The 16,504-nt window shown below is 47.9% G+C and overlaps 2 protein-coding genes across 2 annotated transcripts in view; one reads left to right on the top strand and one right to left on the bottom strand.

Moving 5' to 3' along the window:
* The window catches only part of LOC128338023 (uncharacterized), a 28,519-nt gene extending 25,355 nt beyond the window's left edge, over positions 1-3,164 (top strand). Inside the window, exons 5-7 of the mRNA XM_053279881.1 lie at positions 485-549; positions 1,278-1,379; positions 2,945-3,164. Of these exons, the coding sequence (XP_053135856.1) occupies positions 485-549; positions 1,278-1,379; positions 2,945-3,107 (330 nt within the window). The 3' untranslated portion in view covers positions 3,108-3,164. The remainder of the gene's footprint in view (positions 1-484; positions 550-1,277; positions 1,380-2,944) is intronic.
* A 2,065-nt stretch (positions 3,165-5,229) lies between these two features.
* LOC128338073 (hydroxysteroid 11-beta-dehydrogenase 1-like protein A) lies at positions 5,230-13,415 on the bottom strand. Its single transcript, XM_053279960.1, has 6 exons — positions 13,163-13,415; positions 11,217-11,347; positions 10,070-10,181; positions 9,290-9,478; positions 6,254-6,397; positions 5,230-5,900 (listed from the first exon to the last, which is right to left on the bottom strand). Exons 1-6 carry the CDS (start codon positions 13,242-13,244, stop codon positions 5,686-5,688), a joined length of 873 nt encoding a protein of 290 aa, XP_053135935.1. The 5' UTR covers positions 13,245-13,415; the 3' UTR covers positions 5,230-5,685.
* Positions 13,416-16,504: the final 3,089 nt, after the last annotated feature.

Below are 16,504 nucleotides of genomic sequence, written 5' to 3'. Positions count from 1 at the left end.
TCTGGACCAGCGGAAGCTTCCAAACTGTCTTCAAAGACACCCTCAGAAGGAGCCCTATGCAGTAATTTACGAGATACGCAAGAACAGCCAGGAGCACGACATCCAGGCGTGGTATCTGTCCAGCGGGCACCTTCCTCTCTCTTCAGCCTTAGCTCAGCTGCAAAATGCAAATGCATTGTCTAAAACATGGATTCTCAACGTTAGGTCCCCAGATGTTATTGGACTTCAACTCCCATAACCCCCAGCCCCAGTGCCCTTTGGTTGGGGATCATGGGAGCTGAAGTCCAATAACATCTGGGGACCCAGTGTTGAGAATCCATGGTCTAAAAGACTGGTGATGGGGTGAGGGTGGTCTTCTATAGGCTTTGCACCTTTCTGGGAATTGGGGTATAGTTGTGAGGCCAGCAGTACTACTTGGAGCAGCTTCGCTTTTGGAGAGATCGTGACTTTCGATGCAGAATAAACCTTTACTTCTCCCCAACAGATGGAGAGGTCCAACGTGGACCTGAAACAGCTGTGGGCTGGCATGTCATCTGTCAATCAAAAGAGGTGAGAGGTGGGAGGGCCCAAATGGAGGTTACTTTAGAGAGCGCCGCCTTCTGCATGATCCCCACTGCATGTTAAGGCCATCTGAGGAGGTCTGCCTCCAGTTACCACCAGTTCGTCTGGTGGCGACTCAGAGGCGGGGCCTTCTCTGTGGCCGCTCCGGGGCTGTGGAATGCGATCCCGGCAGAAACCCGCAATCTGAATTCATTATTGGCCTTCAGGAGAGCCCTCAAAACCTATCTGTTTGGCCTGGCCTTCTGGGGTTTTTAATTTGTTGTAAATGTTTTTAAACTTGCTGTAACCTGGTTTCCCAGGGTTTTGAAACTGTCTTGCATGTTTTAATGTGTGTGTGGTGGGCATGGGAGAGGTCTCGGGTGGGAGGAGAAGCTAGCTTGCCTGGGACCAGCAAGGTGGTTACGAGGTCTGATGGTGAGACCGTCCCTCCACCACTTCATGCAGAGGAAAAGTTCTTGATGGATCTGTTAAGTTGGTCTTGTGGTTGCCCATCTCTGACTGAAACCATTGGCCAAGATTTCCTCCGCAGTGTTTCTCACAACACTGACCATTAACTCTCCCAGGATAGCTCCCAATGGCCGTCACTTGGAAACTGGCTCGCTTCTTGTGGGCCCAAACTCACAAGATCGGGCAGATCTACCTGAGAAACATATTACATCAGGGAAATTCAAGTGGCCACTCCGGCTCTAACACTGCCTCTGTTTGTCTTTCAACAGCATGGTGGACCTGCGTCCCTTGATGCTGAACCCTGGGGGTTTCCATTCCTCGTTCCTGGGTACTAATTCTGTCACCAGGCTGAAGTACTCGAGTTTTACAAGGTACCAGTTCCTTTTGAGGTTGCATTTTACCCAGACAGAAGACAATTCTGCATTGCGGTCAATCCTAGAAAAAACACACAACACAAGTTAAATACAAGTTAAATTCATTTACCCGGAAGGAAGAGGACTCTACATTTAAAATGACTCCCTAATTCCTACCACCAAAGAACTTGGAAAAAGCCTAGAGCCCTTTCTCACGATCCGTGAGAAGGTTATGAAGGGGCGAGGGGAGGAAACCTCGAAAAACTACCCTCCCCTGCAGATGATCCTCTCCTTGTTCCTGTGCAGGCAGATTGCCCACCTGGACAATAGCTAGCTTCCTCTGGCAGCAAGGAGGTGTGGAGACTGGGAGGAACTCCCATAATGCACTGCACAAGTTTCTTGGCACCGGCCAGGAGGCTGCTGGTGTGTGGGTCCAGGTGCCTGATTTGCATTGGCTTGAAGATATTTTTTGAGCAGAATTGTGACTGCACGTTTTGCTCCATAACTCTGCTTCTACAAGGGCTAGAGCTTAGTTTTTTTTTTTTTTAAAAAGAAAGCTGAAATCCAGGCGAATCTGGGTGGGCTAAGCAATCTGGGTGAGATGCTCAAAATCCAGATGAAACTCATAATTTCAGGGGGCAGGGCAACTCTACATGTGGAACAGTTAGCCTGGGCAAATGGCGTGTTTGTGCCCTTAACCTGGGCTAACAACTGGGCCCCCATTGTGGGTTTGCTGCTGTGCCACGGCCAGGAGGAGACACACACTCCGGCCAGTTCTCCTGCACAGGGAAAAACCGGGCTGGGCTTCCCTAGCCATTTTGCCTGCACGTGAAGACCTCCTCCTAGTCTTGGATTCAGGTAAATATGGTATAACCATGGTTTCCGTATTTACCATGGTTACCATAACCATGGTATAACCATGGTTTCCGCAGCAAGCAACATCCTCATGCAAGGAGGTCTTTTGTTTAATAAAGGGCATGAAGGACTGAGTCATCTCTTCTAGAAGTTTCCACATTTTCTAGTCAGGCCCTAAAGCTTGATTTCAAGAGCAACCTTATTTCAAGGAGGCCTTGGGTGCAGGGGAGGGGGTATGGCTACATGGCAAACTTATGTTGGCTATATAGCAACTGACATGGTTTCCTCCAAAGGGTCCGATGAGGGTGCTGATCAGTATTCTTTTTTCTTCTTCATTTTTTCTAATTTTTTTGGAAAATTTTCTAGAAAAATTTCTAATTTTTAAAGTGGGTATCTTGCGCATGCGCACACCGGCATTCTAATTGTTTTCGCCTGTGTGCGGAATGAGTTTTGTTCTTGGCGGTAGTATCAAGGCAGTGTGCGCACACATATATTCAGAGTGGGACTTCCCTGATTCAATCTGAGTGGGATCTAAAATGAACATCAAAAAAATTGTGTGCGTGTGCGCATGCACACACCTTAGAGGGCACACGGGACTGCTGATGATTCTCTGACAGAGTATCAAATCCTCAAAATTTCTTGGGAAGAGGGCATGGCCGCTTCCATGGTCAAGAGAGGTCTTCGTAGGTTGGCTTGGCGTCTTCACCAGAAACGTTTTCTGCTTCTAGGACTCCTGGCAGTGAGCCCACCTCATCTTCCCAAAGTGCCGGCCCCTCCAGCTCCGCCTCCTCAGTTTTCAACACTCCAGTGCTGGCCAAGTTCAAAGGCAACAAAGATGACGGGAAGGATAACGAAAACCCTGGCCCAGGTTCTCCCCCAGCAGGGGCCTAAATCTCTTTTCGTGTATGGGAAGATGCTACGCAAATTAAAGTGTGGTGCAAGCTCCAAGTTTGTGTGGTGACGCTGACACCAAGGTGGCTCGAATCGTGATTGAGACGTCTCGAATCGTGACCGAACCGTCCTCAATCTCAGGGGTCAGAAAGTTGGGTGAGGCGATTCCTTCCCTCATTGCATCTGAGAATGGCAGTGTGCAGATAAGCAGCATTTCCCCCTCTCCCGGGGTGTCTGGAGAGGCAGTCAATGCCTCTGGGATGGACGGGAGCCATGTTTTGCCTAGGGTGGGCCCATAACCAGCAGTGTGCTAGGGTTGCCCACATCCCATTGCCTGAATAAGGGACATGAGGCAGGGAGCCTGAGTGCTCTATATGTTTTTACTGCTTTCAACTTAACTTAAACTACAGTATAACTCAGATTGCTTCTCCTCTGCTTATCGCTATAACCATGGCTAGCCAAATTGGGTGTGATGTAATTCTGTTTTCTAGAAACAGAAGCGCCGTTAGCCGGTAAAATTAGGTTTCACACATGAGTACGATTCTGTAGTCATCCTTTGCATGATTTTCATGACCCTGATACCTGGAGCATGCAAAGTTGGCCAGTCATTGATGGCTTTTCATGTTAATGCACATTATGTTGATGTCCCCCATACGGAACTGTTGGCAACCCTAAACCTGCAGCCCTCCAGAACCGCAGAGTACTCTGGGAGGGAGGGAGAAGGGAAAGGAGTTGGGGCCCATTAATTATGTCATTATTAGTGAAAATACAGGTTGAGTATCCCTAATCTGGACATCCGGAATGCTCCGAAATCCGGAAACCACCACAGTGTGCACCTGTAGCACCGACAAAACAGTATTTTCACATGAAATCTGAATTTCATCTCCACCTAAAATGCCATGTTTGAGTCTAACATGACCAGCAAGATTATTGCTTTGAAAATTTTCTCGCAATTAGTTTTCATTACATTTACAGCTGCCTGTAGTTCTCGTAAATTCAGTGCTTATTTGTTTTTATACTTTAAATAAAACCCAAAACAATAAAATACAGCTTACAGTAACCTTTTGTGTTTAGACTTAGATCCCACGCCCAAGATATCTCATTACAGTATGCAAATATTCCAAAATCCGGAAAAGTCCAAAAAACGGAACACTTCTGGTCCCAAGCAGTTCGGATAAGGGATACTCAGCCTGTAACTGGTTTGGTCTAAGCCATTGATTCTTCCCATTAGCTGAAGATAAGGGAGAACTGGCATCTTCTAAAGGACAAACAATTTTGGGCTGAAATAAGGGACGTCCCTGCTAATACGTCCCGTTTTAATTGTAAACCGCCCTGAACCATTTTGGAAGGGCGGTATATAAATCAAATCAAATCAATCCATCAATCAAAAATAAGAGGCAGTTGGTAACCCTTTTGGGCGCTTTCCAGACTTGTCCCTACAACGGGGTGAAGACGTATCTCGGAAGTGTGCTTCCACACTTTCCTGCGTCACAACACCGCGGTCCCTACGCAGACAGCAGGGGGCCGTTCACATTTCTAATGCCTTGTTTCGGATTTAATGGCTGCGATACAGAGCCAGGATGCTGTCTATCCGGCCTGAAACAGTTGCTGGGTTTTTCCCGGGTTGTTCGTTGCTGCGAGACTGCTCCCCCTGCTGTTTACGATCCGAATGTGAGTTGCTCGAACCGAGGCATTTTGCTGCTGATGAGCAGCTTAGCCCGGAAAGTGCCCTGATGGCATCACTCTCTCAGACTCCTCCCGCCAAACATTGCCAAGGAGATCTTAAGGCAATTTGCGCGCTAGTTCAGAGGATAAGACCAGTGTCCAATTTGGAGAGCTGAGGGCGCACCCAATTTTTGATTGTGTGCTAGCAAAGACTCCGATAGGAGGATCAGGCTGTGACTGTCTGTGAGATGGGGGGAAGAGCAAGCTATGAACCACTCATCAGGAGAGTCTGAAGGCAGAACAGGAGGAGATAGCTCTCTGGCTTGGCACCTGCCTTCTAAATGGTTGGAGTGCAAGAAACAGGAGAAAGAAGCGAGGAGGAGACAGAAGAGCAAAAGTTGGTTGTGAAATGCCTAGAGCTGTCAAAGTCAGGTATTAGAGTGAGTGAGTGAGTGAATACTTTAATTTAATTTTATTTAAAATAGCTCTACACCTCCCAGCGCTTGGGTCTCTGGGTGGTTTACAATTAAAATAATTCCACACACCAAACCAATTAATTAAATTCATTTAAAACATTAAAAACATTTAGTCCTCTGCCAACTTGACGAAGAGGCACCTTTTAACGTCCCCCACGCCCCCAGGGGGTGTGGAGGCCTCTGCCTGAAGTCCCTGCGAGCTATCAGGGAGCAGTTTCACACACAATTCGGGTTTTTCGTCGCACGTTAAAAGTGTAGCCTGATTGATATCCAGGGTTAAAAAAAAAAATCCACTGTTTGCACCGGTTTTTTTTTTGGGGGGGGCAACTTTGAACTCACAGTAAAGCCTCTCTCCAGAAGAGAGCAACAGCTGTCTGTGCAGCCTGGGAAGAGTACAGAGCAGTGGTTGGAGCTCAGGGTCTTTTTACAAGCTCTTCCTAGAGGATATTCTCCAGTTTGTAGAAATTGCCCACTACACTTTCCAAGAGGCCTGGCACCCAGTCCTTGAACAACAAGACAGGTTTCAGAGTCCAGTAAGGATAGACAACTTCTCGCTGCCGCAGCACGCCACCTTTCACGATCTCCCGGGCACAGTCTGCTTTGGGACTTGCTGTCATGGTGACCTTGTCTGCGATGGCCTTCACGGCAGTGTCTGCAGAACAGAAAATGAACAGGGAGTGGTCCAGTTCTTGGGTCAAGGAGGGCCCCCTGCTAACTGAGCAAAGAGACACCTTTTAAAAGTGGCGATGCTCTTTACTGAACAGGGGGAGAGCAACTGGCCCTATCCGTCCCCAGCACAGCACCCCTCCCGTGGCTGTGGCCGGTTATCTTATGTTTCTTTTTTAGACTGCGAGCCCTTTGGGGACAGGGAGCCATTTTATTTGTTTATTTAGATCTATGTAAACCGCTTTGGGAACTTAAGTGGGATATAAATATCTGTGGTATTTGTATTTGCGAGGGGGCCGTGAAACCGCAGTTCCGGTGAAACTGTGCTGGGCGTCTTACCAGTGTCAATGTAGCCCAACACAGCCACTGTGACATCCAGGTGGATCTTCCGAAGACGCAGCTCGGTACGCAGACTGCTGTAAAAGCCCTCCAGTGCGAATTTGGTTGCAGCATACGGGACAGAGAACGGGGAAGGAATGCGACCTGGGGTGGAGAGAAACAGATTGCTTTGGGGAGGCTGTAGAATCTTTTGCTGTGTCAAGAATCTTACAGCCTGATCCTGGGCTTGTTTACTTGGCAGTAAGTCCCTCTAAATTCAGGGAAGTTGATTCCCCAGTTGGGGCACAGAGGGCTTTTTGCACCGCTGGAGGACAAAACATCTTTCAGAGTTGGTGCCAGGATCCAAATTTAGAAGCCTAAATAGGACTGACTCAAATGGTTCCAAAATTTGAGGAGAGGGGATTGAATGGGGTCCTGGTTCTGACCTTCAAAGCCATGGAGGCTTGGCGCCTGTCCACCTACAGACCCATCTCTACCATCCAGTTACATCCCATCCGGTTAGATCATCTCAGATGGCCCTTTTGTCGGTCCCTGATTTCCGAGCGGTTCGGGGCTCTAGGACCCGCGAAAGGGCCTTTTCGGTTGCTGCCCCACTTCTTTGGAACTCTCTCCCCCTTCAGATTTGTCTAGCCCTTTCCTTACTGATCTTCAAACCTCTGTTGAAGACTTTTCTTTTTCGCCAGGCTTTTGCCCTGTATTTGTTTTTCTGTTAAGTTACTTTAGTTTTTAATTTAGAATGTAATTTTTAATGTTGCCTTGTTTGCATGTTTTTGTGCACCGCCCGGAGTCTTCGGAGTGGGCGGTATATTAAATGTTCCTGGTCAATAAACAAACATTGAGGGGTCTGCCCTGGTATTAAAACATGATTATGAGCCAGGATCAAATGGAAAGTTTCCTTGTTCTGAGCCCAGGGTCTGAAAACCCTTCGGTGGGATGTCATCATGAGGAGCAAACTTTATCGCACAGGGATTTGGCTAATTGGTTGGACCTTAACCAGCCATGGATCAGAGGCAGAATTGCCGAGGTGAGAATCGATATATTGGGTCACCAGGAGGCTTTACAGACAGGGCTGTTACCCCAGATCTCCTTCGGAAGAGAGTGTGTGCATTCACACAGCAGCCAAAGCTACCCTGAAGTCCCTTTGAGATCCTTGGACTCACTCCACACACCAACTGGGCTTTGTCTTGCGAATTCTAACTTATCTCAGTATATTTCCAGGTTCCTTAAATGCTGGTTTTAAGCGGCTTTTTCTGAAAAACGGCCAGAGGAAATAGGGAGAGGCACTGACATAGAATGATTCGCATGATAAGAGGGATACTCTCTTTAGGAATGCAGATATAGGCTTCAGAAATCTCTCCGCCACCCTGATAGCTAGAAGGAAAACCCGGAGGCATGCCATGTGAACTTGCATCAAAACAAAACCCGAGAGCAGAGGGGAGGAGCTGCTTCCCTCAATGCCGCGAGTGTGATTCGAAGGGGCTTCGCTCAACATTTCCCCCGCAGCATGAAGCCATGTGTGAGTAATTCCCAGGGGGCGTTGGTTCACAACTCCTTTGCCGTTGGCCATTGAGGCATGGAATGGTGGAAACTGTGGTTCAGCTGCAAATGGGGTTCTAACTTTTTGAATCCCTTCAGTATATTATTTGAGCCAAAGATATTTCCCTCTCATTTCTCTGTTATGCCGACCACTTTTTCTTGAAAAGCAGTATGTAAATATTCTAAAATAATACTAAGAATGTGAGCGGTGAAGCTATGTGGCCACGGAGAAGCGACAATTATTTATCCTCAACTCCTCTTCAGCAATACTTCTTTTTTGTGGGGGTAATACAGACCTGTGATGTGCATCAAGTACCCCAAGCACTACAAAGGTGCTGTAGAAATGCTCGGCAATCATAATACTTGAGCAGTCCCCTAATGGCGCAGCAGGGAAATGACTTGACTAGCAAGCCAGAGGTTGCCGGTTCGAATCCCCGCTGGTATGTTTCCCAGACTATGGGAAATGCCAATATCGGGCAGCAGCAATAGAGGAAGATGCTGAAAGGCATTATCATCTCATGCTGTGAGGAAGGAGGCAATGGTCAACCCCTCCTGTATTCTACCAAAGAAAACTACAGGGCTCTGTGGGCGCCAGGAGTCGACATTGACTCGACGGCACACTTGACCTTTAATAATAATACTCATTCCCATTCTTCTGTAAAGAGCTTTTGTGGCAGCAGCTCAACAGCCGAAGAAGCAAGTCTTTTAAAGCAGAAATGTTGCTTGCCTCTTTGGCTGCAGGAACTACTTTGGTGTAAACACGAGAAAGAGCTGTGATGATAGTTTCTCAACTACCTGCTCAGCTATCTCCTTTAGATCAGTTGGGTCTCCAGCTGTTATTGGACTTCAGTTCCCATAATCCCCAGCCCTAGTGGCTTTTAGTTGGGTATTATGGGAGTTGAAGTCCAATAACATTTGGGGACCCAACTTTGAGAATCTGTGCTTTAGATTACGGATCCGAGAAAGCAACCCTCAGGAAAAGAGGGGAGCATATCTTCAGGAGTGATGAAAGGAAAAGCTTATTCACACAGCATATAATTATCCTATGGAAATAACTACCACGGGGTTTTTAAGTTTGGGCCCTCAGATGTTGTTGGACTACAGCTCCCATAATCCCCACCACAACTGCCAAAAACATCTGGAGACCCAAGGTTGAGAACATCTGAACTACAATAATATGTTGCAATGGCCACTAGATTTGGCAGATCTATTTTTTTAAGCTATTAACAGCTATTAGGTAAGCTAAACAGAGCCTCCATGTTCAGACATGGTCTACCTGTGAAGGTCCAATGTTTGGGGCAAATAAGAGTGGAAGTGTATTGCCTACAAGCTTGAGCTCCCCAGTGGTGTCTCGCGGCTGCTGTTGGAAACAAAATATTGGAATAGATAGACCTGATCCAGTCAGGTGGAGGAAGCCGAGTTTGGAAAATGTAGGTAAGTGCCTAATTGCTGGCTTGAGCAGGATGTGGGTGTCCCCCTCCAAGGAACGTCTTTCCATACCAGCCAGGGAAGAGATGACGATGATACCCCCGTGGGACTCTTGCAGCATCTTCATGGCGGAAACCGTTAGCTGGACGTAGCTGAGGAAGTTGACGGTCATGGAGCTGATGACGGCTTCCATGTCTCCTTCGAATGGACCAAAGTGGATAGACCCTCCGACGTGGTTCAGGACCAGGTAGTCAAGGCCGCCTGAGAGGGGAAAGGGACAGAGATGCCTACAAGAACCTAGACCTGTCCTGAGGCGAAGGAGCAAAATGGGGACAGCCAAGCTCTGACTTGCCCAGAGTGGGGTCCAAAGCCACCCTCCCCCAATCTCACCCCTCCCACATGCTAGTCCCCTTGCTAACTTGGCAAAGAGGCACCTTTTAACATGGCGATTCTCTTCATTTAGCAGGGGGAGAGTAACTGGCCCTCTCCACCCCCAGCACAGCATCCCCCCAGTGACTGTTGCTGGTGTCTGTCTTATGTTTCTTTTAGATTGTGAGCCCTTTGGGGACAGGGAGCCATCTTATTTATTTATTATTGCTCTGTGTAAACCGCCCGGAGCCATTTTTGGAAGGGCGGTATAGAAATCGAATAAATAAATACATAAATAATAAAGAGTTCCGCCAATGGTCTTCCCCAGTGCTTGTCAGACCCGCTAAGTCTGGAGTGGGTGATGAAAAGGTGCTTGGATCAAGGTAAGCAGGGAGGCAAAGTTGGGGCAGAGACCAGGAGGACCTTGGACACAGAGGACCTCACAGAAGAACCTTGGACCTGGCTGCAGGCGTCAGTATCTACCCAGTTTGTTCTCCGTTTCCTCGATGACCCTCGTGGCCGAAGTGAGGTTATGCATGTCCGCGGTGATGTACCAAGCTGAGCTGGCCCCCAGCTGGAGGCACTTCTGGACCACCTGGAGGAGAAAGAGAAGGAAGGAGGACTTTGGAAGAAGACCCTCAAACCTTTCCTGCACTGGCAAAATATAGCCCCCCGCCTTGCTGCTAAGAAAGCACATCCCAGAGGGGCAGAAGTGTGATTTGGGGGCAGGAAAAAGAAAGTGCCTTAAAGGTGAATGATTTTTCAGTTGCAGAGGCATTCATAGACTCGATCAGGGGGGCTGCCCTCCCTTGGCATCTATAACAGAATTCTCTGCATGGGTACAGAGAACAGGACTGGAGCCCTTTGTGATGGTTTGAGATGGTTCTATGCACTGTCTGAGAATGGAACACCCCATTCCCAAGAGTATTGCTGATGCCGCTGCATATCTAATGGTGCTGAGCTATGCTGATGCGATGCCTGGAGTGGGGACGAAATCCAAAGCCCCCACGGAGGAAAGCCAGCTCGGGAGTCCTGGGAATGCTCCTGTGGACACTGTGGGGAGGAAGAGCTTAGAGGTGTGGGTGCAGCAGGAGGGCGGAGAGGCTGTGCTGAGATTGTGGATTGAGACAGTTGATTGATTGAGATTTGATTTGAGATTTGAGATTTGATTGTTGGTTGAGATTTCACATGATTGTAGACTGAGGATTGAGATTTCACGTGATTGTAGACTGAGGATTGAGATTTCACATGATTGTAGACTGAGGATTGAGATTTCACGTGATTGTAGACTGAGGATTGAGATTTCACATGATTGTAGACTGAGGATTGAGATTTCACGTGATTGTAGACTGAGGATTGAGATTTCACATGATTGTAGACTGAGGATTGAGATTTGAAATGTGAGATTTTTCGATTTGAGATTTGATTGTCGATTGAGATTTCACATGATTGTAGATTGAGGATTGAGATTTCACGTGATTGTAGATTGAGGATTGAGATTTGAAATTTGAGATTTTTCGATTTGAGATTTGATTGTCGATTGAGATTTCACATGATTGTGGACTGAGATTGTAGATTGAGATTGTGCTGAGACTGAGGTCAGATGGTCTCTTGGGGATTCAGAGCTTACCTCCTGGAGCCTTTTCTCCCTCCTGGCCGTCACCATCACGTGAGCCCCCATCCGCGCATACTCGTAGGCGATTTGCTCCCCGATCCCTGTGCTTGACCCCGTCACCAGGACACGCTTCCCTCGCACCGTTTCTGCAGAGGAAGGGGAGATGGTCTGAAAGATGCTTCCCTTCCTTACCTTGAGGGTCTGATGCAGGGGCGGACCTTTCATGAGGCAAGGTGAGGCAGGGGACTCAGGAGGCGGATCCCTGGGGCCCCACAGCAGGTGTGGTGTTCTATGAAACGGCCAATATTTTAATCAAGTTTCAGCCCCAGCGTCTGCCTGCCTGCACTACAGAGCTCCCAACGCACAAGAGAGTGCATGAACTCCTGGGACGCTCTCCAAAAGGAAGGGAGGCAAAGGTGGCTTTTTGTACTCTGCCCGTGGGGTGGTTGCACCTAACCAAACACCACCTGCATGACGGTTTAGAGGCAAACCTCATCAGGGAACTGTATGCGGGCCTGAAGGAGGGTTGGTGGTGATTTCCCTGCTGGGGAAAGTCATTCTTTCTACAGCAACCAGTGAGGAACTGCACTTCAATGCTATTGCCCAGGCATCCAAATGTACAGTTAGCTTCGGATCCTCAGATGTTGACGAACTACAATTCCTATCATCCCCAGCTGGCTATTGTGGATGGGGTTGATGGGAGTTGTAGTCCAGCATCATCGGGGGATCCAAGGCTGGGAACGACTGATTCAGAAACGTGGGCCCTCTTTTAACGTCCATCCTGAAGTGCAGGCCCCCTTAGTTTCTCGCTTTTTAGCACATTTCTTTCTCTTTAAAATATCGGGCACAATGAGTGTCCCTGCCTCAAGCTGGGTCATAGGGATCCCTCCATACGGAGAACTGGTCAAGCATGGATTGTCCCCTTTGCTAAGCAGGGCCCACTTTGGTTTGCATTTGAAAGGGAGACCACATGTGAGCTCTGTAAGATATTCCCCTTCGGGGATGGGGGACACTCTAGGAAGAGCATCTGCCTGCTTGCATGCTGAAGGTTCCAAGTTCTCTCCCTGACAGCTCCAAGATCGGGCTCGGAGAGACTCCTGCCTGCAACCTTGGAGAAGCCGCTGCCAGTCTGGGTAGACAATGCTGAGGTAGATGGACCAATGGCCTGACTCAGTAGAAGGCAGCTCCCTATGTTCCTCCCCAGCAATTAAACCATGCTCAACCCACATTTTGCTCTATTTGTGTTTGGAGGTGGGAGGTGTGTCTGTGTGTGTGTGTTCTCTCAGCTTTCAGGATGTTGATTTTGTGTTTCCAACATTCCACCTCAGGTCCACAGATGAAATCAGGCTACAACTTTTATCTTTATCTTATCTAATTTGTATACTGCCCCAAACTCTCATCTCTGGGTGGTTAACAATAGCATAAAACAAGTTAAAAACATATACAAAAACTACAAAAACTAAAAGCAATTTAACAATTTAAAAATAAATTGTTTTATTTTTAATAAAGAAATTAAAAAGAAATTAAAACCTAAAAATGTAGGAAGCTGAGAAAGCGCGGACGAAAAGATGAAAAACTGCCATCCCCCGCGGCCACGGTGGTTAAAGGCTGTGGGTGATGGGAGTTGTAGTCCAGCAACAACTGGGGCCCTGAGTTTAAGCTCTTGCCTGTTCCATGTATAACGGTGGGAATTGCCACCTTGTGTTGGTTTCTAACCTAGGGCTGGCTAGGAGCCCCATGCCGGACCCAGCTTTGACCAGTGTGCTTCTGCAATGGCTGATAACCGACCCCTGTGCATTACCGCAGGTCTTTAGCACCAGCGGGGATGCAGCCGGTCGCTTAGGGCCACTTCATCGTGTGAACACCCCTAAGGGTGGCAGAGCACATGCGTGGCTGCAGACAATCAAAGCTACTCTTGGGAGAAAGGTGGTTTTCCAGCCCCCACCTCTGGCTTTGCTTACCTTCAGAGAAGGTTTCCTGGCTATAGAAATAGTAAGCGCAGAGGCCAACGAGGAGAGAGGCGAGGATCCTGAGCGCGGCCATTGCTGCCTCGGGAATAAATCATTAAACTCCACGAGCTGCAGTTTCAGCCTGATGGTATCTTGGAGCAAGGTGAGTCCCACCCTCTTGTTTGACTGGGGGAGGAGTTTTCCTGCTTGGCCTCTGTTCATTTCTCCTGGGGTTCTTCAGCAGGAACTCACTTTCAAGGCTTCCAGGACAAATTTAGGAACATAGGAAGCTGCCACATACCGAGTCAGACAATTGGTCTATCTAGCTCAGTATTGTCTTCACAGACTGGCAGCGGCTTCTCCGAGGTTGCAGGCAGGAATCTCTCTCAGCCCTATCTTGGAGATGCTGCCAGGGAGGGAACTTGAAACCTTCTGCTCTTCCCAGAGCGGCTTCATCCCCTGAGGGGAATATCTGACAGTGCTCACACTTCTAGTCTCCCTTTCATATGCAACCAGGGCAGACCCTGCTTAGCTAAGGGGACAAGCCATGCTGACTACCACAAGATCAGCTCTTCACCCTGGTCAATTAAAGGGGGAAACAACTTGCCTAGAGAGCAGGAAGCTGTTGGTTCAAATCGCCGCCAGTGTTTCCCAGAATATGGGGAACTCCTATATTGGGCAGCAGCGATGAGAAATTTACTTGGAAGTAAACATGTTTAGGATGTTTACTTCCTATTTTGGGACTATTGCAGACCAGCATTCCCTCTAACAAGGAATCCCAGATGTCGACTACAATTCCCATAATTCCCAAAGGCCATTGCAGCTGGGGATGCTGGGAGTTGTAGTCAACAACCTCTGGAATTCTGTTAGAGGGAGACTTGCTCCTAGGTAGGAGTGCCTATAACTGCTGCCTCAGCAGTACTTTTCTAAATATGCTTATTCAAAGTCAGTCCCACCAAGTCCAATGACACGCACGCCTTAGCAAGCGTACCCAGAAATGCAGTCTAGATGTGTTGTCGGCTAACATGCAGACTCAATTCCTACCAAGTAGTTATACTGAAATTAAATAGTCCTTGAGAGTAACACCCGATTACTATTACGTTAGTCTGGGTACCAGCCACTAGATTTTGTTTTACATTCGGGGAAGGAACTTGCCTAGGGAGCGAGAGGTTGCTGGTTCGAATCCCTGCTGGTATGTTTCCCACCTATATCAGGCAGCAGTGATATAGGAAGGTGCTGAAAGGCACCATCTCATACTGCGTGGGAGGAGGCAATGGACAACCCCTCCTGTATTCTACCAAAGATGACCACAGGGCTCTGTGGTTGCCAGGAGTTGACACCAACTCAACGGCACAATCTTTCCTTTCCTTCCAACGGTTGCAGGCTTTCTTTTGGTATGAACTTGGAACACCTAGGAAACATGAGACGTTGAGTGTGCAGCCCACATGTAACTGCAGTTAGGGACACTTCCTGTGCTGTGTTTCCTGGGAATCCAAATGAGCCGCAGGGCATATCTGAACGAACAGCTGGAGTAAACCTGCTGTGATAGAATGTGCAAAAATGTGCAAAAGGGCAAACCTGACGTGAACGCCCTTCTCTTTAAGCTGCCAAGGGACGGGTATGTATCACGGCAGCTCTTCGGGTTGGGAATTAAGCAGAGCGTTGCACTGGGAGAATTCTGCCCCAGTGAGACTGAGTTACAATCGGTCAAGAGTTACAATCAATCCATCCATCCCTTCTCACATTACAAAATAATGATGGAACTAAGGTGCAAGGGTCTCCTATGCATGATGTTTGCCTGCAAAAGATCAGCCACATGCTTCTTGCATTGGGAGCGAGGGGTTTCTCCGGCTCTCTCTGCACACTCCTCTGGAGCGCAGCTGGAAAAGTTCTTACACAAAGGAGCACGGCCTTCCCCCGTGAGTCTGCCCGCTTGTTAAGATCTTCAGTGGAGGCTTTGCACTCTGAAAAGTGCAGTGTCTGGCACTTGGGACAGGGTGCTCGCAGGTGTGACGCCTAGATTTTGCAACTCTAGGAACTTAAGGAGCGGTCTTATCCTGAATCAGACCATTGGGCCATCTAGCTCAGGACTGTCTACACTGACTGGCAGCAGCTCTCCAAGGTTTCAGGCCGGAGTCTTTCCCAGTCCTACTTGGAGATGCTGCCAGGAATTGAACCTGGAATCTTCTGTATGCAAATAGATGCTCTACAACTGAACTATGGCCCCATTCCTTAAGGATCATGTTTTGATTGTTTTAATGTTGTTTTTAGAAGATGGTTTTAAAATTGTAAATTGTTGTGTTTTAAGTTTCTTGTTTTTAAATTTCTTGTTTTTGTTTTTAACTAATGTTTTACTTTTGGTTTTATCTTATGTAAACTGCCCAGAGATGTAGGTTTTGGGTGGTATAAAAATATGTTAAATAAATAAAATGCTCACATGTGCACTCCAAAGAGACTTGGTCTTGTGGTAGCATGCATGACTTGTCCCCTTTGCTAAGCAGGTCCTGCCCTGGTTTGCATTTAAATGGGAGACTAGAAGTGTGAGCACTGCAAGATCTTCCCCTCAGGGGATGAAGCTGCTCTGGGAAGGTTCCAAGTTCCCTCCCTGGCAGCATCTCCAAGACAGGGCTGAGAGAGATTCCTGCCTGCAACCTTGGAGAAGCCACTGCCAGTCTGTGAAGACAATACTGAGCTAGATGGACCAAGGGTCTGACTCAGTATATGGCAGCTTCCTAAGTTCCTATGCATCCATCCAAATACAAATACGGCGAATATTTATAATCTGCTTTTCAACCAAAGTTCCCAAAGTGGTTTACACAGAGAAATAAAAATAAAGATGGCTCCCTATCCCCAAAGGGCTCCCAACCTAAAACAAACAAACATAAGGTAGACACCAGCAACGGCCACTGGAGGGGTGCTGTGTTGGGGATGGAGAGGGCCAGGTGCTCTCCACATGCTAAATAAAGAGAATCTATCCAAATGCATTTGAATTCCATCCAAATGCAAAACCAGGGCAGGCCTGGGGGACCATTGATGCTCCTCACGGGTGCTCTCTGCACCTGTGAAGGCCCGTCTGGTCCCTTCACTTTGGGCTTTCCATCGGCTGACAAAAACGGTGACATCCCAACGCCCCCTGTGGGAAGTCTTTCCTGCTTGTTTGGAGATTTGTTTCAAGGCTCTCATTTTATTGCTACTGTTCTGCCGTGTGGGGTTCCCCCCCCCCCCATCTGTCTTTATGCTGCTGACATTTTGAACTCGCCTACTGTTAATGTTTTGTTTGACTGCTAGTTTTTCATTCTTTTAAAAAATCTGGTTGTATGCTGCTTGGCGGGGTCCTGAGTAGAAAGAGTATAA

Source organism: Hemicordylus capensis, chromosome 15 (assembly GCF_027244095.1).
Source record: "Hemicordylus capensis ecotype Gifberg chromosome 15, rHemCap1.1.pri, whole genome shotgun sequence".
NCBI classification, from domain to species: domain Eukaryota; kingdom Metazoa; phylum Chordata; class Lepidosauria; order Squamata; family Cordylidae; genus Hemicordylus; species Hemicordylus capensis.
Note: the sequence above shows the minus strand (reverse complement) of the source record. Positions and strands in the feature narration are given on the sequence as shown.

Excerpts from the sequence above, each read along its gene's own strand:
- LOC128338073 (XM_053279960.1), bottom strand. The coding sequence starts at position 13,244 with ATGGCCGCGCTCAGGATCCTCGCCTCTCTCCTCGTTGGCCTCTGCGCT. Across the intron at positions 9,479-10,069 it reads GGAAACGGAGAACAAACTGG|GCGGCCTTGACTACCTGGTC; the intron begins GTAGATACTGAC and ends TTCCCCTCTCAG. Across the intron at positions 5,901-6,253 it reads GTTGGGCTACATTGACACTG|ACACTGCCGTGAAGGCCATC; the intron begins GTAAGACGCCCA and ends TCTGTTCTGCAG.